Genomic DNA, 24014 nt, shown 5'->3' on the forward strand with positions numbered 1-24014 from the left:
GCTATGCAGATAAAATTTAGTTAATGGCTGTTAATAGCTTATTAAACTAGATGTAATATATTATCTTTTTTAAGAAACATGAAAATACTTTGTAAAAAAAATTGAAAGAACTGCAGATGCTGGAAATCAGAAACAAAAACAAACTGCTGAAAAAACTCAGGTCTGGCAGTATCTGTGGTAAGAAATCAGAGTTAACATTTTGGGTCAAGTGACTCTTCTTCAGAAATGCAGGTAGCTGAAAAAGTTGTTCTTCATGCAGAAGATAGGGTGATGGGGTTTAAGGAGTAAATAATAGGTGGAGCTAGAGTCCAAATGGACATGGAAAAAAGAAGAGTTGTATAAAGGCATGGATAATAAATAATTGCTAGTAATGACAAATTGTGTCAATGCGTGCGCATGCATTCATGCAGAGGAAGCTTGGGGAAGATGCTGAAGTCCTAAAATTGTTGAACTTGGCATTGATTCTGTGTAGGTGTTCTGTGAAACGCTCACCCAATCTTTGAAAATACTTTACATTTTGCAAACTCAATGCAACCTTAAATATGGAAATAGAACTGACTGTCACTGGAGTTGAATCCTCCCAGAAATTGCTCAATGCATTGAAAGTGCTTATCATTGCATTATTCTAAATATTATATGATCATCTTGTAACGAGACTAATACTTCATATTTTCCAATATCAAAAGTATGTTGCCCATGATTTTCGATATCTATAACCAGTAGGTATACTTTCTTGTTGGCAACATATACTTGGAAAATGGGCCCTCTTAAACCACAAATATGAGGCTTTTAATGCTTTACTATCAGTTTTCCAGATGTAAAAAGCATGAAATACCACCCTGATTGTGTCTCTGCTTTTAATATTTTTACTTAGAAATCTCCTTGACATTGCTCATGTAAACAGAAAGGTCAAACTGCTGGAAGTGGGGTAGTAATACTATTAAAACTCAAGAAAATAAGAAATTGATGTAGTATAATTGAAGCAAGTGAGAACACAATTATGTACACAGTCCACACCCAACATTTATAGTCTGCAATAATCGTTCCAAAAGTGATGAAATGTAAATATTCCTGATCACAATATCCTGTAGCAGTAAAATGCATTGACATTTATGCACGAACTGTACACTAAAATTAACTTAAGTTAGCACCTCACTGGGACCACTCAGCTTTTGTGATCACTACCTACTGCACCATCATATCCATTTTATATCTAATCCTTTATATCTAATATATCCATTTTATAATTTGAATGTCAGCTTTAATTCAGTTAGAGGCACTATCACATCCAAATCAAAAGGCGTTGGGTATGAGTTTCATTCCAGAATTGAATGCAAAAATAAGAGTTAACACTCTAGGGCAGAACTGTATTGAGTAGTACACTATCACATGAGCTGCCTTTCAGCTGAAATATTAAACCAAGGCTTCTTCTACCAGCTTGAGTCAGTCATTGTAAAGCATCCTATGGCACTATTTTGAAAAGAAGGGAAGTTATCCTGTAATCTTGGCTAATATTTATCTATCAATCAATCAATCACAAAAGCAGATTGTCTGGCCATTATCACATTGCATATACCTTACTTCCTACATTAGATTAGATTACTTACAGTGTGAAAACAGGCCGTTCGGCCCAATAAGTCCACACCAACCCTCCAAAGAGCAACCCACCCAGACCCATTTCCCTAAATTTACCCCTTCACCTAACACTACAGGCAATTTAGCATGGCCAATTCACTTAACCTGCACATTTTTGGATTGTGGGAGGAAACCAGAGCATCTGGAGGAAACCCATGCAGACACGGGGAGAATGTGCAAACTCCACACAGATAGTTGCCTGACGTGGGAATTGAATCTGGGTCTCTGCCGCTGTGAGGCAGCAGTGTGCCACCATGCCGTCAACAGTGACTACACTTCAGGAAAAGTACTTAATCATCTGTGAAGTACTCCAAGATGACCGGAAGTCATAAACAGTACCAGCACATCCATTATATATTCACTGTATCTAGTTATCCATTTAGTGAAGATCACTGGAAGTGCCAAGGCCCTCCAAAGCAGGTCTTGATTCTGAACATTACTGATTCAACACACATGTATCCCCAGTTTGTTTGATAAGCAAGCAAAAGGGCGGACAGAATCTTATACGGGCCAGAACAGCCTGAACGATGGCAAGAAATGTGACAGGACTGCACGCAAAGTCCAGTGAAGCCAATCTTGATATTGGGAGAAATCTGCTGCATTTTTATGCAACTAATGTCAAGATGAAATTCTCAATACACAGGTTGAGATGTCTGTTGGGGGATGGTGGGGGGTGAGAGGTTATTGCTCATTAACTCTTATTAACTACACATCTTACCTCATTAACACACAGCTTCCTTTTTTTCAATCCCACCAAACAGATTGGACATGAAGAATTCTCAACATGGAAACAAAAGCAGGTACCTGGTGACGTCAGCTCACCACTGGCTGCGAACAACTTCCATGTTGGTCACCAGCTACATGCACCCTTCACCTATGGGCATTGGCATTCAACAATTGCTAACCCCCTCAGAATCTTGATGGCATCTGTCCAAGCCACTTGCAAAGTTCAGACCCACATTTTGGCCACACCAGAATTTACCCTTAATATGCTGTCTTTGGCATGCAGGACAGGAACCCAGGTCATAGACTGAATCAGGCTACATCTCAGTGCTGCTCACTTGCTTTCAGTGCTCATTCACTTAGTGTCTATGTGAATAGTCTCAATATCCCTTCCTTGATCTAAGTTAAAAATCATACAACACCAGGTTATAGTCCAGTAGGTTTAATTGGAAGCACACTAGCTTTCGGAGTGACGCTCCTTCATCAGGTGGTAGTCACTAGCACCTGATGAAGAAGCATCACTCCGAAAGCTAGTGTGCTTCCAATTAAACCTACTGGACTATAACCTGGTGTTGTGTAATTTTTAACTTTGTACACCCCAGTCCAACACCGGCATCTCCAAATCATGCCTTGATCTACTTTGTCTATTAGTGAAGCCATGTGCCCAGGCAGATTTTCTTGCTGATTCAATCTGCATAATATGCCAGCAATTAAGGCAGCAAATATACACCACTTGTAGCAAACCAGCACCCCTGTCTCCTGTCTTGAAGGTACAGTCCTCACCAGTTAGCTGTCAGTCAAAGGGTCCTGGCACAGTAAGTTAAGAGCAGTCTCCAATCCCAGTACAGGGAATTAGTGATTTTCAGGTATTTGATTGGGTGCTCTTGGTCAGGGCCTCCACGGTTTTGCAGTCTAGGGAGTGGGTCACAGTCGGTCCTATGACTCCAAACTGTCCAATGCAGAAAATACAGCTAATGCAGTCAGGGAGATGTACAGACATTAGTTAGAGGTCTGGGCACTTCTCGTCCAGGGCTGTCGTGTTAAGTAGCTCGAGAGGATGGCACATAGTCAGTCAATCAGGTCCATTTAGAGAAACTATGGCAAAAGGGCATTGAGGACACTGCTGTGGGAAAGAAATTCAGGATATTATTAGTGGAGACTGCAGGCTGGAGGGAAAGGAATGATAACTATAAAGTGGTGGGGGGTGGGGGGGGAAGGATTTTGCAACTGTTTTTGCAGGAGGTAGAGAAAGAATGGAATAGAGTAATGCCGGAAGTGAATTTAAACATGGTTAAGGTCACCTTGGCTTCAAGGGGGGAGAAAGCGTATGAGCAGACCTGGCATGGTAACATCATATGCCAGGGGCTAGGTGAGAAGATGGACAGATAAAGACTCAGACAGATTCAGTTAAAATCTGGAGAGGTGTGAAACCAACAGGGTTCAGAGGAAGGGCTATAAGGAAGGGGATCAGGATGTTGCAGGCTCATCAACATGTAGAGGCAGAGGATGAAAAACCATTTCTTAATGTTACTCCCGTTGTACTGGAAAATGAATGGTGTGGTGAAGAAGAAAATGGCTGCAACTGCACCTGTAGTGGGCAGGGCTAATGTCTCAACTTGTGAGGAAAAAGCTGCAAGATTCAGTGATGTGGGGTCCTGTACAGGGCAAGAACACTGCACCCAGAGGCATGATCTGTACAGGGCACAAACCTGTGGATTCCCTCAACACTGGCAATCCTAATGCAGATTATGCTGTATACCTCTCATGAGACATACTGACCAATTTATTCAGCATCAACACTTTTGCACACGGAGGCAAATTTAAGAATAGGGATGTTTGACCAGAAGGGGCAATGATGCCTATTGTTCCAAGTTGCTCAGCTGTGGAAGTCCTTGGAGGTTTGGTCGGGTAAATTTAGGGGTGTTTTTGAGTGGATGATCGAGACAGGCAGGAGGCCTCCTTGTCAGAGACAAGTGAATCCTCTTTAGCTCAAACTCCAATTCGTTGTCACCATGTGAAGAGGCGGCACTGGAAGGATCTCTCCCTTCTTATCACCATGCCTTCATGATAAGACCAATCACTGTGACAATACAGTGCAGGTGTGCATGTGCATCTCCAACAGGTCCTCTGGGTGCTGGATCTAGTTCTTCCTGGCAATTGTCAATTTGTCTATATGGACTGCCAGACAACTGCACATTTCAGTCCATGATGAAGTCAAGCTGCTTCTGCTTTATGACAGCCATTGCACTGGCAGTAACTGCCTGTTGCTCCTGTTCGACCCTGCACATTTGGAGTGAGCCTCTAATTATCAACACTACGGGGATCTCACCAACCTAGGACTGAACAGGTGCCTGATCTCCTGCTGTCCTCCAAATGCCACTGAACTGGTGTGTTTCTTCTACGGCCAGCTTTGGAGCTATTGCAGTGAGATCCCACCAATTTGTGCTCCCAAACTCTCTAAACCTGGTGTTCGCACAGAGATGTCAGTAACTGAACTGATGTTTAGGACAAGAGGCAGTTTTGCCAATGATTCCTCTGAGGCCTCTGAGCTCTATTCTTTAGAACTCTCATCCAGTGGATCAGCATTTTTCAGTACTGGGGCTGTGAACATCCTGCTGGTACCTACAAGATACAGGAGTGGGAAGATGTTGTATACAACTTCTAACCATTGATTGCACCGAGTGATACTGACAGCTAGATTAATGAGAGTCGCAACAGAATGAACAGCTGTATTTACACAGTTGACAGGTCACAAGTGTTTTAGCGTCCCAGGAGAAGAGATCCCAGTCTTCTTTTACAAGAGAGAGGATTGTCTCCATTTGGGGGATGAGAAGCGCAATGTTGGCCACTCTGCACCCATCCTGGATCTGCTATCCATTGTGCACTGTTTTCTCATGGACTAAAAAAAGTGGGATTGTGTACAATGAAAGTGTACTGCTGTTCATGCTGATGAGGTGTCCCGGGCAAAAAAATAGGTACAGCAGAGACCATGCACTAGTAGTAGAATCTGTAGAGAGAGAGAAAAACAGAGATAATTTTTTGAGTTCGACATGTGACGCTTCAGAACTAGGTTTTGAAGAAGAGATTTTGGACTCAAGATATTAACTCTATTTCTTTCCCTACAGATGCTGTCAGATCTGCTGAATTTGTCCAGCACTTCAGTTTTATTTATTTCTGATTTACAGATTCTGCATTATTTTAGCTTTACTTGTGTTTGATAAGATATGGCAAGAACACTCACTGGTCCTCAAGAGGAGAGGTACTCCCCGAATCCCAACAATACTGAAGATGACCAACAAAACACAACTTTCAGCTGGATAGTTTAGTTATGTTTTAAAATACAGATTTAGTAGGAAATAGTTCTTACATTTCACCCTGACAAAAAACATATCTGGGTGTTTAAAAGTTTAGATTACTGAAAACAAGTATGCAGATCCATGCAGACATAACACAATAAAATGTTTGAATTCTAAAAGAACAAACCAAATTTTGAATACAATAGATTGGACAGTTTACTTCAAAACCACTTTAGAAACAATTGAATATTGAACACACTTAAAATACTGCATAAAACTGCCCTCTTCTGGCAAAGTACCTTTAATGCTATCAACTGGAATAAGTCAAATTTCGCTCAACAACAGTGCCTTTGCTTTATTTTCCACACTATGTTTACATCAGGATTAGCAAGGTTATAAAAATAGCAAATTAGAGTCAATAGTCCCTTTATAGCATGCACTCAAGGAATTCAGTTTTGCGAAATGCACAAAGTCAGGTCTTAAAACATATCCCAACAGATTTCACTGGCAGAATGTTCAGTGTACCTGCTTAACCCTTTAGAAAAATGCTACCAGGATTATACAAAAATCAAACCTGAATGGTTCAGTGTACTGTATCCCTTGGACTATGAGTTCATCTGTTAAATCTGATCAATATAGACCATTAGTGGACTGCATTGCCAGACAATAACATTGGTGACCCTATGTTAATGTTCCTCATTGATTTTCTATCCAGAACTACAATCCTGACCACTCTGATATCAACAGCCACTCTCGAGAATAATGCAACATTTTTAAGGAAAAGCTTAATAGTTATATCTATATAACTGTGCATGGTCCCTTACATTGCACAAGGGTCAGATGACTAGAATTCCTCTTCCACCTGCAAAACCAGGCTAACCATTGACAGTAACCTGTTCGATAATAAGGACTGCAGATGCTGGAAATCAGAATCAATAAAATGTGGAGCTGGAAGAGCACAGTAGGTCAGACAGCATCAGGAGAGCAGGAAAGTCAATGTTTCAGGTCAGGACCCTTCATCAAGACTGGGGAGGGAGAAAGGGAACTCAGAAATAAATGTGAGTGAGGTGGAAAGGTGTATGGGATGGTGATAGGTGGATGCAGGTAGGGGCTTATTATGACTGGTCATGGGAAGGACAGATATGCGAGGAGGAAGATGGACAGGTTGGGTCAGGTCAAGGAGGTGGGGAGATTTTGAAGCTGGTGAACTTACTATATGCTCCTAAGGCAGAATATGAGATGCTGTTCCTCTCTCTTTAGACTGTATCCCCCAACCATCATTTACTCCTTACCCCTTCCTTCACCCTATATTCTACACAGAAACCAATATTTTCCTAGCTGCGATCATATCTGAGAAAGGGTCACTGGACCCAAAACATTAACTCTGATTTCTCTCCACAGATGCTGCTAGACCAGCTAAGGTTACCAGCAATTCCTTTTTGTTTCTGATTACAGCAATCACAGCTCTTTCAGATTTTATTTAGGGTCCAGAGTTAACTTGCCATTGTGGCACAACTTTTTAATTTGTTCCTAGTCAGCCATCAGTCCCTCACAAATTTGAGCATAAGTATATCCACAACCTTTGTCCCTATCCTAACGTGAAGTAAGACCTGTTCACTTAGTCACCCACACTGGCACCTGGTCCAGCAATACTTTGATTTTATCATGACAATATCTTGGGTACAAGTCTCTCCATGACATCTCCCACATCTCTGAAACCTTCCCCAGCAAACAGGCTCCCAAGATATCAGCATTGTTTTGATACTGGCGTCTTGAACACACCTTGACTCCTTGAGCATCTCTGAATCAGTGGCAGCCAAATCCTCATGTGTCGTGGTCCCAAGGTCTGAATTCCCCTCCTTTAACCTTTCTTCCTCCTTTTTCCTCTCTTTTAATATTTGTGACGATCCTTTAAAAACCATTGCCTGAATTGGTGGTCACTTGCTCTCCATATCTTCGAATACTGTCTTTATAACCCTTTGATTAAAAGTCTTTGGGAGGTTTTATTACTTGGAAGGTTCTTTATGAAGACCCGTTGCTGTCATTGAGAAAAGCCTCGCATCGCACGGGACAACCGTTGAAAGTTGCGCGTGCGGGGGTGGGGTGGGGGGACAGTTGAGCATGCGCAGAATGGGGGAAACCCGCTGTTTCGGTTATGAGCATGCGCGCTTGGCCTACGATCGGTTTGTCGGATTTCCAGGGGAGTTAGTCCCGTGCGGTGAGCATTTTCTGATAACGTGGGGTGTGCGGCTTTCTAAATCACCGGTCAGCAGAAGGAAGCCTTTAAAGAGCGTGCACGATGGACGGTAAATCTCCCCCACCGCTGGCTTCAGCGTTCATAGAGCCTCGGTTCGAGAGTTTAACACGGAATGTTCTGGAAATGCAAGAGAGGGACATCAGTGTTCAAGAGAGAGGCAGGAAAAACTGATTCATGTCGCCGCTTCCTTTTATTCTTTCATTCCACGTGATCTTCAGCGTTTATTTCCCATTACTAATTTTCAGTGAGCGAGTGGTGAACTGATGTGCTGTAGGTATGCACGTTATATTGTTGGGGGGGGGGAATAGGGAGTAGGTTTCCAGGATTTTGACCCAGAGATTGTAATAGGTGACTCAGCAGTTAGCACTGCTGCCTCACGGCGCCAGGGACCCGGGTTCGATCCCCCCCTCGGGACACTTGTGTGTGGGTTTCCCTGCGGATGCTCTGGCTTCTTCCCATCATCCAAAGATGTCCAGGTCAGGTGAATAGGCCAATGTAAATTGCCAGGAGTGTTAGGTGTATTAGTCAGTGGGAAGTGGGTCTGGGTGGGTTACTCTTTGGAGTGTTGGTGTGGACTTGTTGGGCTGAAGGGCCTGTTTCAATGCTGTAGAGAATCTAACTTAAAAATTCTGACTGTGGACTATGACGTTGTGTTTCAGAATGCTTAACACTTTTAGAAAGGGAGAACTTCAGAAAGTGTAAATGTTGTATTTTGATCTGATGTCTTGAGTTAATCAGACACTTTTTAAAAAGTTGAAAAATGCTGGATATACTTTGCAGGTCAAGACTCTGGAGAGAAATGTGATGCTTCATTTAGTATTTGAAGTACTGTCAATGTTATCAGGTAGGAAATCCAGCCAATTTGTGTACCACAAATGCCAACCTAGGACAAAGTGAGGATTGCAGATGCTGGAGATCAGACTTGAGAGTGTGGTGCTGGAAAAGCATAGCAGGTCAGGCAGCATCTGAAAAGCAGGAGATGCAATGTTTCGGGCATAAGCCTAGATTCCTGATGAAGGGCTGATGCCCGAAATATCGATTCTCCTGCTCCTCAGATGCTGCCTGACCTCCTGTGCTTTTCCAACACCATACTCTTGACAAATGTCAATGACCAGATGGCAGTAAAACAGTTAATCTGAGGGGTAAACTTTGCCCAAGACATTGGTGGATAACTTTCCTGTTATTCAAAATAGTACAGTTATGTTGCCCACACCCATCTGATGATGCAGATTGTAGCTTTGTTGAAGTGGCAGCTGTAACAGGGCATCCACTTTCGCCAGCAAGTGGGGATGACACCCCTTGCCTGCTTAATAAGGCTGCAAAAACAGATTTTGCTGGAAAGGCTCAGCAGGCCTGGCAGCATTTGTGAAGAGAAATCAGTTGATGTTTCAGGTTCAGTTAAGAAGACTCACCAGACCTGAAACGTTAATTTGGATTTATCTTTGCAGGTGCTGCAGACCTGCTGAGTTTTAGCAGCAATTCTGTTTTTGTTTCTGATTTACAGCATCCACAGTTCTGAGTTTTTAAAAAATTTAATAAGCTAGCATCTTAGTTCAAATCAGAGTAGAAACATGAGTTACCTGGGTCAACTGCTTGGCAGGCAGCTCTGCTAACAGTATTACTATCTTCAGTGCTCAAGCCTTTGGAAAGGATTTTAATGCCATAATTGCTGTAAGGGGCAAACAATGTGGTACTTTTAAGGTAAGAAGTCTGATGCTGGAAGACTGACTTACAAAACCAAAATATATTTTTTCCACTTATTCCTATGGCATTGTTTTTTTACAGCCAGCAAGAGTGCAACTTCAGATTTGGAACATGCAAATTCTGTTTTATTGTTAGGAACTTTCATTATTGTTAGTGATTATGAATGTAACTGAGCTAGAAATGTTATGATATTTTGGAAATGTCTTAATTTGATTTTTTTTTCAATTTAGGTAAAGAATCAATTCTAGAATCTATGTTCTTGAATTAATCAGAAACTGTCAATCTGAGAGGATACTTATGGCAGCGGAAAGTATTATCCGGTCCAAGCAGACTACAGAGATTGTTGATGGAATCCTGACTGAGGTTGTGTGCACACTGTTCAGCGATCATATCTTTGTGGTGGTCACGCAGTATGGCAAAATGGGAACATTGATCTCTGTTGCACCACATTGTGTGGCAAATGAAATCAGCAAACCCACACTTAGCACAAAGATCCTCATGGGAAAGGATGAGGTAAGAAGATCAAGGGACAGGGAAGGTCTGAACAGGCTGGCTAGGTTGAGGGGTGACCCAATTAGATCTTTAAGAATGAATTGGTAGGATAGACATCAAAAATACTTCCATTTATAGAGGAAACAAAAAAAGGGCCATAAATAATTTATTTAATTAACACATGTGCATGCATGTGTAGTGTTCATGAAGATGTCATTCAGGTAGCTCACAATTTAGGCCCTTAAAATACTGTGTGTAACTGCAGAATAAAGGCACTATGTATTGAAATTAAACAGACTGTCAACATCAAAAATAATTGAGATTAAATTTTCTTCAATAAATCCAGAAGGATTTATTTTATCCTGGGAGTGATTGAGATGAAAGGCATTTAAGGGGAAGCTAGATAAACATACCAGGGAAAAAGGAAATAGAAAGGTGCTTAGACTTAGATGAAAAGGGTGGGAAAAGGCAAATGTGGAGCAAAAACAATGATCCATACCATTTGATCCACTGCCATAACCTACATACAGTGCACTGCTTATCTTAAAAAAAAAAGTTGTGTTCACTATTTGTTGTGTTTGTTATCCCTGTGGTCAGTTTAGAACCTATTAACTTAGCAATATAATCTCTCAGATTTTTTTGCTGACTAAGTAATCAGTCTTGTTCATCTTACCTGGAAAGATGTTTACTGAGAATAATTTTTTTAAAATGCTGTGGGATTTAGACATGTACTTTGTAGTCTGAATTATGTAGCTATGTGAGCAGCCTGAAAAGCTTATTTTGGTACCCTGGTTGAGATTTGGAGTTTAATAATGGGGAAATGTTGTTATAACTATAAAGGATGTTGGTGAGGCTGCATATGGAGTTTTTTGTATACAGTTTTGGTCCTTCTATTTAAGAAAGGATATACTAGATTATTATTGTAGAATAAGAAGAAACTTGTTTAGGACTGAGATGCAAAGGGATTTTTTTCCAAGAATAGTGAATATTGAGAATTCTGTATCCCGGAAGGTTAGATCATTGAAAGTAGTAGTTGACGAGAATGTAGAATTTTTAAATAGTGGCATCACACTGGCACTGAAATTTGTATGTAGCTTTAAGTGGCAGACAAAAAACTTATTTGGCTTGATGTAGACCTTGTAAGGGGAGTAAACTGCAAATGCGTTCACTGAAAAATAGAAGTGTAAGACAACTAGCTTCACCTGCTATTTTAAATTTGAGACATCACCAACTTCCAGAATAATCTGCTGTAAACTGGATGTCATTCAGGTTTAAAAGTGGTGTTGCTGAGAGGCTCTTTCATGAGTCTTCAGGATATATTGAGAATGATGATTTCATCAGCATAGCACTATCTCTTGGGATCATTTTGATACACCCTATCTGAGCATTAAGCCAACAATGAGCTGATGCCTATGGTTCTGTTCACCAGGATTGATGTTAACGTGCAGAACTATAGGAATCCCATTGGACTGTACTCAATGATAGCCCGACCAATCAGCACCCACATTTCATGCTGTATAAATAGAAACTTTTCAATTCTCTGCTTTTTGCATTATCATCCTGATGAGTGCAAGGTGAAAAGCTTTGACTGTCTCTGTTATTAGCATTGATTTTATATTCTGATTGTCTAATCAGCTGTTCAGAAATTTACCATATACTGTGACCTTGAGTATTACCATGATATGTCCTTTCAGAGTGCTTGACTATCTTATTTCACATCAGTGGTCTCCCACTTCCCCCAATTGAATGTTTCAGCTTTAAATTGATGATGTTGAGTGTTCGCTTTATTGTATACTTACAAAACCTTTTACTGTTTTTCTTTACAGCCTCTAATCCATGTTTATGCAAAGCACCTTGTGACTTTTGTGTCTGAGGAGTCTGGGAACAAACCAGTGCTACTTGCGTTGGCCCTCAAGGATGCAAATTTGGAGAGTATTAAATCTATCAAAAAATTGATTCAGAGTTGCCGACTCTGGTGAAATTTCCTAGTTAGACAGCAGGGCTGAGACTAACTAATTTTTGTAAAAATCTGCTGTGACTTCTCCATTCATGGGCAACAATGTCACAACACAGTTTTCTACTTGAACGGATGTTATTGAATGGAAATAAGAAGAGTAGCTCGATGATGGATGGCCATTGAACTGGGAAGCTCATGTTTGTACTTAATTGAGGAACATCATTGCAACATTTTAAGACTCCACAAACTCCCAAGGCAATAGATACCTGATTTTTAATTTAGACTTATAATTGGATATTGAAAGTACAGTAGGACACTGGTAAAGGGAGAATGACTGGCTAGATTTTGCATTCTGCTCTTGGATGTACAGAGGCAAAGAATTAGTGGAAATATTGGGAAATGTATTGGAATAAAAGCTTATGAAAAGGATTCCTTGTTAGTCAGTGCCTGTGATTCTGGGCAGCTGTTTGTGATTTAGTCTGCAATGTTTTAACTGCTATTAAACAAGTAATAGCTTCTTACTGGTGTCCCAGAAGAATTCATTCTATGGTTCCCTTTAATTTTTTGTTTAGTTGCCTCATGATCTGGGACTCTTTCAACTTGAAAGGCTGCAACAAGCTGTATTAGTCTGGATCACAGGCAGCATGATCTCACTTCAACTGGCCGTGGGTCCAAGCTGCTAAGGGTGCATCATCTCAACTGAAATCTCACCAAAACTGGGAGAATGATGTTTTTTCCAAAATGTACTTTTTTTCAAGATGCAAGTTAAAAATGCATAACTATGTCAAAACTATAATCTAGAGACAATATGGGCATTTTGACATTCATCAGATCAGGAACTAAATTTAACTTTTCCGTGGTCGTCGGGTCCCTTTGTTCGAATGATCATTCGAGATGTGTGCCAGTACATCCTTGGTCTTTTCATATGTCAGAGAGTGCCATTTTTTGCATAATATGGTGGCCCAGTCAGCTTTCATAAGGATGCTTGTCGTGGTTTCTCATCCTTGCTTTTGCAATTCCAGTGCTTCATCCAGTGTGAAAGGGGCCTTTGGAAAAAATGCTTATGGTGTTAGCATGAATTATATTGTGTACACAATACATTCAGCTGTCAAGGATGTGATGCTGTCACATCTCTACACCCTATCTGATAAAGAAATGGAATGTGTCCATAAGCACTATCAGACATAGGAACAAAATGAGGCCATTTGGCCTACTGAGTCTGCTCCACCATTCGATCATAGCTGATCTATTACCCCTTTGATCCCCTTGTGAATCAAGAACCTCTCCATCCTGTGACTTGGCCGCCACAGCTTTCTGTGGCAGTGAGTTCCACAGGTTCACTACTCCAGCTGAAAAAAATTCCCCCTTCTCTGTTACAAAAGGTTATGCCTTTGAGGCTGTTTCCTCAGGTCCTAGTCTCTCCTACTCATGGAAACACACCAGGCCAACTCTATCCAGCCCCCTCAATATTCTGTAATTTTCAATGAGATCCCTCCCATCCTTCTAAACTTCATTGAGTACAGTCTTTAAGACAAACTCTTCATCCTTGGGATCATTTCTGGACCTCCTTCCATGCCAGCAGATCTTTCCTTCAATATGGGGCCTAAAACTGCTTTGAATATTCTAAATGGGGCCTGAGCAGACCTCAATACAGCCTCAAGATAACATCTCAGTTCTCATTTTCTAGCCCTCCTGAAATGAAATTTTAAAAATCACATAACATCAGGTTATAGTCTAACAGGTTTATTTGGAAGCACTAGCTTTTGTGGCGCTGCTTCTTCATCAGGTGGTTGTGGAGAATAAAATTGTAAGACAAGTTTACAGTGTGATGTAGCTGAAATTACATATTGGGATAGATACCACCATTATGCAATATTGCCTATCTCATATACTACAGGTGAGGACACCGTAAACTATGGTACATTGGTGAGACCAACCAGAGGCTACAGCAACAGATGAATGGACATCGCGCAATAATCAACAGACAGGAGTGTTCCCTCCAAGTCGGAGAACACTTCAGTGGTCCATGACAGTCGACCTCAGACCTTGGGTGACCATCCTCCAAAGTAAATTTTGGAGCAGGCAACAATGTAAAGTGGCCGAGCAGAGGCTGATAACCAAGTTTGGTACCTATGGGGATGGCCTCGATGGGGACCTTGGGTTCATGACACACTACAGGTGACCCTGTTGCACTATACACACAGACAGACGGGGATACACACACACACACACCCCTACAGACCCATATACCCACACAGACCCTCTCTTATATTTCCAGACACACCCTCTCACGCTTGTACCCCTTTACCTTCACACACATACACACACACTCTCTCAAAGACACTCATAATCTCCTCTTTCCTCCCCTGCCACACATACAAGTTTGTGGGGTGAATTTGTACTTGTAGAATTGCAATTTTTGAGCAAAGTAAAATGTATGAATCCATGTAAGATTCTGTAAATCCTTTTTTTTAAGATTAGAATCAGTCTGACCATTGTGGCACAGACAGCCTCACATAGGGAAGCTAACACCTTCAATACATTATCTGGGTTGACATGACACCAATTGTTAAAAGTTCACTTGAGAATGTAGCTTTTTAAAAAAGGTTTTGCGATTTATAAGTGAAAGAACTGAAACCAACATGGTCATTCTAAAAGATGAGAAACTCAACAAACAATCCAGGTCTTTTTCAATATATAATTTCAGTTACACCACACTGTAAACATTTGCTATAATTTCTGTGTCTTGCAATCTTATTATCCACCACCACATGATGAAGGAGCAATGCTCCGAAAGCTAATGTTTACAAATAAACCCATTGGACTATAACCTGGTCTTGTGTGATTTTTAACTTTGTACACCCCAGTCCAACACCAGCGTTTCCAAATCCTGAAATGAAAGCCTTCCTAACCTTGAGAGAATCTTGAACTAGAATCCCTTTGCTTCATATTTCTGAAGCCCTTCCCCATTTAAAAAGTAATATACATTTCTAGTCTTCTGACCGAAGTAAATAACCTCTCACTTTCACACATTACGTTCTGTATGCAGCTTTGCACACTCACCTCATCATGTCCAAGTCCTTCAGCCTCCCTGCTTCTTCAACCCTACCTGTCCCTCTACCTAACTTTGTTGCTAAGTTTGCAGATTACACAATGCCCTCAGTTCCACCATCCAGATCAATTGTTAATGTATAATGTAAATAGTTGTGGTCCCAACACTGACTCCTGCAGAACTCCACAATTATCGACTGCCATCCTGAAAAAGACCCTCTTTTTCTCCTTTCTGTATTTAGCCAGTCAGCCAATCCTCTATCCATTCCAGTACCTTGTCCCTAATACCATGCAATCTTATTTAGCAGCCTTTTGTGTGGTACCTTATCATAGGCCTAGAAATCCAATAGATCAGATCCACTAACTCAAGTCTAATTTGCTTATCACCCCAAAGAATTCTAATAAATTTGTGGAGCATGACCTCACCCTATTTCACTAGCACTTCAGCCACTCTGCAATCTCATCCTTAATAATTGACTCTAAAAGCTAAGTCATAGTTATACAGTGTTGAAAAGGATCCTTCTTCAGTCCGACAAGGCCATGCTGACCATAGTGTTGAAATAAACTAGTACCACTGCCTTTCATGTATTTATTCAAATGTCTTTTAAATGTTGTAACTGTATCCACATCCACCACTTCTTCTGGAAATTCATTCCACATATGAGCCACTATTTTAAAAAAGCTCTTTTTATTTCAAATTTTTCCCCTCACCTCTTAAAAATATGGCCCCTTGTCTTGAATTCCCCAAACCTAGGGAAAAGACACCTGCCATTCACCTTATCTATGCCCCTCATTATTGTATAAAGCTCTACAATGTCACCCGTCAACCTCCCACACTGCAATGAAAAGAGTTCCAGCCTCTCCAATAACTCAAACTCTCCAATCCTGGCAACATACTGATAATATTTTTTTTCTAAGAACAGGGTGATCAGAATTAGACAAAGTTCTCCAGAAGAAGTGCTCACCAATGTCCTAGACAACCTCAACATGACCTCCCAACTCCTATACTCAAAGGACTGAGCAATGAAAGAAAGCATGCTGAACACCTTCTTAACCATCCTGTCTATGTGTGACACAAACTTTAAAGAATTATGTACATGAATTCCTAGGTCTCTGTTCTACAACTACCCAGAGCCCAACTATTAATTGTATAAATCTTGATGTTGTTTGTTCTACCAAAAAGCAATACCTCACATTTATCAAAATTAAATTCCATTTGCTACTCCTCAGCTCATTGACCTAATTGATCAAGATATCTTTGTAATCGTAGGTATCCTTCTTCATTGTTCACTGTGCCACCAATTTTGATGTCATCAGCAAACTTACTAATCATGCCTTCTATATTCTTATCCAAGTCATTTATATACATGACACACAAATTGGACCCAACGCCAATCTCTGTGGAGCCAGAAAAACAATCCTTCAGCACCATTCTCTAACTCCTGCAATTAAGCCAATTTTGTATCAATTGGCAAGCTCACCCTGAATCTCATGTGATTTAACTTTACTAATTAGTCTACCATACAGAACCTTGTCAAAGGCTTTACTAAAATCCAAGTAAACAATGTCCACCGCCCTGCCCTCATCAATCTTCTTTGTTACTTCATCAAAAAAATCAAGATGCTGAAACACGATTTTACTTGCTGACTATCCCTAAACATTCCTTAGCTTTCCAAGTGCATATAAATCCTATCTTTCAGAATCACTACCGATAACTTACTGATCATGTCAGACTCACCGGTCTGTAGTTCCCAAGTTTCTCCTTACACCCCTTCTTATACAAAGGCACAATAGTCACTTTCTAGTCATCCAACACTTCAGCCGTAGTTATACACAACACAAATATTTCTGTAAGGGGCTCCACAATTTCCTCCCTAACTTCCCACAACATCCTGAGATACACTAGAGCAGGTCCCAGAGATATATCCACTTTTATATTTTCTCAGACCCCCAACACTTGCTCTTCTGTAATGTGAACTGTTTTCAAAACATCAGTATTTTGTTTTCCTGAATTCTCTAGCCTCCAAACTTTCTCCATAGTAAGAACTGATGTGAAAAATTTATCTAATATCTCTCGCATCTTCTGAGGTTCAACACAAAGATAACCTCTTTGATCTTTAAGGGGCCCAACTCTCTCCCCTTAACTGTCAAGGTTATCTCCTATCCCTTTTTTGTCTTCCTGATCTCCCACTGAAGAATGCCCCTATACTCTTTATATTGTTCAAGAAATTCATTTGAACCAAGTAGTCTATATCCAAGGTATGATTTTTTTACAGTGACTAACGTCTCAATATCTTTATCTGTCCATTGTTCCCTAATCCTCCCAGCCTTTCCCACGAACAGAAATATAATGACTCTGAACTCTCGTTATCGCACTTGTGAAAACTTCCCACTTATTAAACTTTCTTTTACTTGCAAATAATCTACCGCAATTCCATCTTACCATCAACTGAAATCAGGCTAACAGGCCTATAGTTTCCTGTCTTCTATCTCCTTTTTTTCTTAAATGGGAGGGCTGTGTGTGTGAGAGAGAGTGACATGAGCTACTTTCCACTACTCTGGGACCCTCTCTGACTCCAATGATTCCTGAAGATCACCACCAATGTCTGTACAATATCCTGAGCTATCAGCTTCAGACCTTTCACCTTCCCCAGCACTTCCTTGTTAGCGATGACCACCATATTCACCCCCCCAACCCCCCCCCCCCAAACACTTTTGAAGTTCTGATATGCTGCTGATGCGTCGTTCCCCTGTAATACACATGTACTAAACATGACTTGGCTATAAGACAATTAGTGAATTGCAGACATTTTCTCTCATAAAACCAACTCCCGTTCGCTGTTACGTGGCCATCTCTTGTCACTTACCTGAACAACAAAACACAGCCTCACAATCCTCTGTGTGCAAAGTGCAAATTCAGTCTGCTCAGTTAAAACAGGAATGACATCAGCTCGGTAAACCTTGAAACTTAGCTTGAAACTAGGAATTGTAGTTTATACTGTGAAGAAACATTATTTCAAACCAGAGGAAAATCTAGAGAACTGGACTTCCACGTCAGCATCAGGTGGTCATTGCTTTCTGGCGGAGAGTTTTGTGGAAGGTACAATGCTGTAGTCAGTGATATTAGTGTTAAACTTATTGTATCAGTTCATTAAAATATATGTTTTAAACATTTCCTCAGACCGTGCTATCATTTGTGTTGGACTAATTTATTTTTGTTTTGATTTTTACTGATATTTTTAGTGGTTCGCCCCAACCCTGTTTTTCCCATAGTCCCCATTCATTTATATTGTGCTGCACAGGAATGCAACTACCACGTTATAGGAGAACTACCTAAATTAAGTTTCTCTGGCATTAATTTGTTCCCGGTTACTACTTCTCCAGCCTCATTTTCAAGCAGTCCAACTCTTATTTCTCTCTCAACTTTTCAATATTTAAAAGAAAACTCATGCACCTTTTATGCCTTACCCTTATATTTCAATTTCTCCTCCCTTAGTGTTTCTTAAAATTATCCTCTGCTGGTACTTAAAGGTTTCCCAATCCTATACCCTGCTACCAATCTTCACCACATTACATACTTTTCCCTTTGCTTGTATACAATTTCTGACTTCCATCATCAGCCAAGATTGCCTCATTCTTCCCTTAGCATGTTTTTTCTTCCTTGGAGTGAATTTCCGCTGTGCCTCCTGATGTAACCCCAAAACCTCTGCCATTGCTGCTCCACAGTCTTCCCTGTTAGATTGACCTTCCTAACAACTCTGGCCAGCTCTTCTCTCATGTCTTTATAGTTACATTTACTCAACTATAATGCTATTACATCTGATTCATGCTTCTGCCCCTCAAACTGCAATGTGTATGTTATGGACACTGCTTCCTGGGGGCTCCTGCACCTTCAGCTCCCTAATCAAGGCTACTTCATTACCATCACTAAATCCAAAATTGTCTGTTCCCTAGTGATCTCTACCAAAATCTGCTCCAAAAAAACTATTTTGTAGACATTCGGGGAATTCCTTTTCCTGAGATCCACTACCAATCTGATTTTCCCAATCTACCTGCATGTTGAAATCCTCAGTAATTATTGTAATAGTACCTTTCTTACATATCTTTTTGATCTATTGATTTATTTTCTTCCTCACGTTTTGATGACTGCTAGGGGACCTGTACACAACTCCCATAAGATCTTTTTTCCTTTGCAATTCCTCAAATCTACCCACAGATTCTATACTGTCTGACTCTATGTCTCTTCTTGCTATTGATTTAATTTCATTGAACAGAAAACCCCGTCCCCTCTGCAATCTGGCTGTAGTTTTGCTAGGATGTGTATTTAGTTCCCAGCCATCAACCACTTGCAGCCACGTCTTTGTGATACCCACAACATCATCCTTGCCAATTTTAATCTGTGCTACAAACTAATTTACCTTGTTTTGCATACTGTGTGCATTTAAGTGCAATACCCTCAGTCCTAAATTGTCTGTTTTCTCCCCTCCCCATTTCATAGTTTATCTGCTGTGAGGTTAGATTCTGGATCCTTTCCATACTTTCTGTGATATTGCTCATTCTGGAAACTTCAACCTCTGCTGAGTCCTTTCCCCCTTTGACTCTTAACATTGTTTCCCATGTAGCTGAAGCCACCCCTCATTACTTAATAAAGGCCTTATCCACTCCCCTAGATATGGAATTCACAACAACATGTCCAGGAGGTTTTTCACAAATGGGATTTTAATGGATTACAATTAAAAAAGTCAATTTATTAAAACTCTTTAGTGCATAGAAATGCTTTTGTGGAATTCTTGTCCTATTAATGTGTAGCCAGTGACTAATCTGTCTTTTATTTTAACAATCTTAGCCACTCAACAGTCTTTGCTGCCTACATGACTTACATGCTTTTCCTGATTTCAGGTGTAGTTCAGCGAAACCTAACTCCATTTATTTACCTTGATATGGTGTTTGACTTTGCACCATTCGCAGGTCGCAATTTCTAAAATGGTACAGTTGATTGGAAAGCTATTGTGGTGAAATTGATACTGACAGAATGGTATCCAATTTTCTCATTCCGGCTGAGCTGGATTCAGTACCTGCCTCTTTGCAAGATCATGGCACTGTGTCTCACCTACCTTTGCAAAAGAGGCAAGCCCAAGGTAGACAGTTCATAGAGTCATACATCCAGCACCTCACCAGTGACTATTGATGATACAAATATCTCAGCAAGAGGTCCAGCAATCACTTCTCTAGCTTCCCACAGAGTTCTTAGATTAGGTTAGATTACTTACAGTGTGGAAACAGGCCCTTCGGCCCAACCAGTCCACACCGACCCTCCGAAGAGCAACCCACCCAGACCCATTCCCCTACATTTACCCCTTTGCCTAACACTATGGAATTTAGCATGGCCAATTCCACCTAACCTGCACATCTTTGAACTGTGAGAGGAAACCCACGCAGACACGGAGAGAATGTGCAAACTCCACACAGACAGTTGCCCGAGGCAGGAATTGAACCTTGGTCTCTGGCATTGTGAGGCAAAAGTGCTTACCACTGTGCTACCGTGCCACTCCAGTATAACGTTTTAGATTAGATTCCCTACAGTGTGGAAACAGGCAGTTCAGCCCAACCAGTCCACACCGACCTTCTGAAGAGTAACCCACCCAGACCCATTTCTTCTAAACTTAATTTTTAAGGAAGGATTCTAGTGGATGCAAAGGCTATCAAGGGGAAACTGTTTTAGTGGTAATGCTTATTTTGATTTTTGATTAGCTTCCCTACAGTGTGGAAACAGGCCCTTTGGCCCAACCAGTCCACACCGACTCTCTAAAGAGTAACCCACCCAGACCCATTTCCCTCTGACTAATGCACCCAACACTATGGGCAATTTAGCATGGCCAAAGTTAGATTTAGATTACTTTTGGAAAAAGATAAAGATGGTCCAAAAAAGAAGGACAAGGTCAATTTAAATAATCTGAGGTGAGATTTGGCAAAATGGCCTGGAAAGGGCTATTTCAAGGTAATCTGCATCAGTAGGAGGCATTCAAGGAACAGCTAAGGAAAGTTCAGAACAAATATGCTGGCACCAATAAAACTGGAGGAATTCCCTTGCAGCCAAAGAACATACATTATAGAATAAATCAAGTAAAAAAAAAAGCTTGTCAGTTGCCACGAGCTCAATGCTACAGAAAACCTAGTAAGAATGAAATGAAACGGCAATTAGGAGAACAAAGTGGGGAAAATTGGAAACTAAAATTAAGAAAAGGGAATTATCTTTTATAAATATATAAAGAAGAGGATAACCAACTAAATAATATGATTAATTAGAGACCAAAAAAGCATTTGTGTGATGTTTGAAAACATTTTCAATGAAAACCTTTGCAACTGTTTTCTCAACTGTGGTATTAAAAAAAACAGTTAAATGTGAAGTATTGGGTGTGATAAACAGCAAGTTCTTTAAAATTTTCAAATGCATAAGTTATCCAGCCCAGATGGATGTTTTGCAAGCTGTAAATGGAAGCAATAAAAGATGTACCAGAGACTATGGCAGTATTTTCCAATTCTCTCTAGCAACGGGCATAGTGCTGCAGGACTACTAATGTAATCTTATTTAAAAATAACAAGGATAATCTGATTACAAAGCCATCAAATGGTGGGGCAATTACTGAAAAGGTGCAGTAGCATAAATCATTTGGAGAGGCATGATTAATTAAGGGCAATGTTCAGGGATAGTCTTTTCTGATTAATTTGATTGCATTTTTTGAGGGTTAAGTTCGTAATGTGCTTGAGGTAGTCTGTATGGAATTCAGTAAGATTGTTGCAAGATCCTACATGTCAGAAGTTACAAATTGATCCAACATTGATTCAGTGGCAGGAAGCAAAGAATTATCAATGACAAGGTATTTGCGACTGGAAGCACATTTTCTGTGGAGTTTTGTGGGGATCAGGATTAGATCTTTGTCATTCATGATATGTCTCTATCATTTAGACTTGAATGGCTGATGTAGGTGTTTTCAGATTATACAAAAATTGGCAATTAGGGTCATAGAGATGTACAGCATGGAAACAGACCCTTCGGTCCAACTCGCCCATGCCGACAACATATCCTAAACTAATCTAGTCCCATTTGCCAGCACTTGGCCCATATCCCTCTAAACCTTTCCTAGTCATACACCCATTTAGATGCCTTTTAAAACTTGTAATTGTACCAGCCTCCACCACTTCCTGTGACAGTTCATTCCAAACACGCACCGCCCTCTGCATGAAAAAGTTGCCCCTTAGGTCCCTTTTAAATATTTTCCCTCTCACCATAAACCTGTTTTCTAGTTCTAGATTCCCCCACCCCAGAGAAAAGGTGTTGTCTATTTACCCTATTCATGCCACTCATGATTTTTTAAACCTCTCTGAGGTCACACCTCAGCCTCCAATGCTCCAGGGAAAATAGCCCCAGCCTTTTCAACCTCTTCCTGCAGCTCAAACCCTCCAACCCTGGCAACATCCTTGTAAATCTTTTCTGAACGCTTTCAAGGTTCACAACATCCTTCCTATAGGAGAGACACCAGAATTGCACACAATATTCCAAAAGTGGCCTAACCAATGCCCTCTATAGCTGCAACATGACCCCAACTCCTTCACTCAATGCTCTGACCAAAAAAGTATACAAAATACCTTCTTCACTATCCTATCTACCTGCGACTCCACTTTCAAGGAACTATGAACGTGCACTCCAAGGTCTCTTTGTTTAGCAATATTCTCCAGGATTTGACCATTAAGTGTATAAGTCCTGCCCTGATTTGCATTTCCAATATGCAGCACCTCACAATTATTTAAATTAAACTCCATCCGCCACTCCGTAGCCCGTTGGCCCACCTGATCAACATCCTGTTGTATCTGAGGTAACTTTCTTCGCTGTCCACTACACCTCCAATTTTGGTGTTATCTGCAAACTTACTATCTCTCCTGTATTCACATTCAAATCATTTATACAAATGACAAAAAATAGTGGACCCAGCACTGATCCTTGTGGCACACCGCTGGCACAGGCCTCCAGTCTGAAAATAACTCTCCACCATCACCCTCTGTCTATGCCTATTGCTCTGCCCTCATCAATTCTCTTCATTATTTCTTAAAAAAAACTCATAAGTTCATGAGACATGATTTCTCACATACAAAGCCAGGTTGACTATTCCTAATCAGTCCTTGCTTTTCCAAATGCATGTAAATTCTGTCCCTCAGAATCCCCTCCAATAATTTGATCACGACTAATGTCAGTCTATACCTCCCTAGTTTTTTCTTACCACCTTTCTTAAATAGTGGCATCACCTTAGCCAACCCCCAGTCTTCTTGCACCTTTCCTATGACTATCAATGATACAATTAGCTCAGCAAGGGGCCCAGTAATCACTTCCTTAGCTTCCCACAGAGTTTATGGTACACCTGATCAGGTCCTGGGGATTTTTCCACTTTTATGCGCTTTAAGACATTCAGCACCCCCTCCTCTGTAATATGGACACTTTTCAAGATGTCACCATCTATTGTGCCACATTCTATACCTTCCATGTCCTTTTCCACAGCAAACACTGATGCAAACACTGACTCATTTAGTATCTCTCCCATCTCCTTTTGTTCCATTCGTTGGCTGCCTTGCTGATCTTTGAAGGCCCTATTCTCTCCCTTGTTGCCCTTTTGTCCTTAATGTATTTATAAAATCCTTTGGGATTCTCCTTAACCCTATTTGCCAAAGCTACCTCATATCCCCTTTTTGCCCTCCTGATTTCTATAACCTGGTGTTGTGTGATTTTAAACTTTGTCCACCCCAGTCCAACACCGGCACTTCCAAATCATCTTTATTAGAGTGAGTAGAGTAATGTTTCATCCAGAAGTTAACTGAAATATGGAATTCTGTCTGCGAGGGTCATAGA

The 24014-nt window shown here is 40.7% G+C and overlaps 1 protein-coding gene across 2 annotated transcripts; it reads left to right on the forward strand.

The window, feature by feature from the left end:
* The first annotated feature begins 7794 nt into the window (after positions 1–7794).
* psmg3 (proteasome (prosome, macropain) assembly chaperone 3) lies at positions 7795–12490 on the forward strand. 2 transcript variants are annotated; one of them, XM_060840297.1, is made up of 3 exons: positions 7795–7872; positions 9846–10128; positions 11934–12490. In XM_060840297.1, exons 2-3 carry the CDS (start codon positions 9913–9915, stop codon positions 12084–12086), a joined length of 369 nt encoding a protein of 122 aa, XP_060696280.1. In that variant the 5' UTR covers positions 7795–7872; positions 9846–9912; the 3' UTR covers positions 12087–12490. The 2 variants fall into 2 exon arrangements, with proteins under 2 accessions (XP_060696280.1, XP_060696279.1); XM_060840296.1 differs by having other exon boundaries at positions 7838–7960.
* Positions 12491–24014: the final 11524 nt, after the last annotated feature.

The sequence above is a fragment of the Hemiscyllium ocellatum genome, chromosome 20 (assembly GCF_020745735.1).
Source record: "Hemiscyllium ocellatum isolate sHemOce1 chromosome 20, sHemOce1.pat.X.cur, whole genome shotgun sequence".
In the NCBI taxonomy this organism is placed as follows: domain Eukaryota; kingdom Metazoa; phylum Chordata; class Chondrichthyes; order Orectolobiformes; family Hemiscylliidae; genus Hemiscyllium; species Hemiscyllium ocellatum.

Excerpts from the sequence above, each read along its gene's own strand:
- psmg3 (XM_060840297.1), top strand. The coding sequence starts at position 9,913 with ATGGCAGCGGAAAGTATTATCCGGTCCAAGCAGACTACAGAGATTGTT. Across the intron at positions 10,129-11,933 it reads TCCTCATGGGAAAGGATGAG|CCTCTAATCCATGTTTATGC; the intron begins GTAAGAAGATCA and ends TTTTCTTTACAG.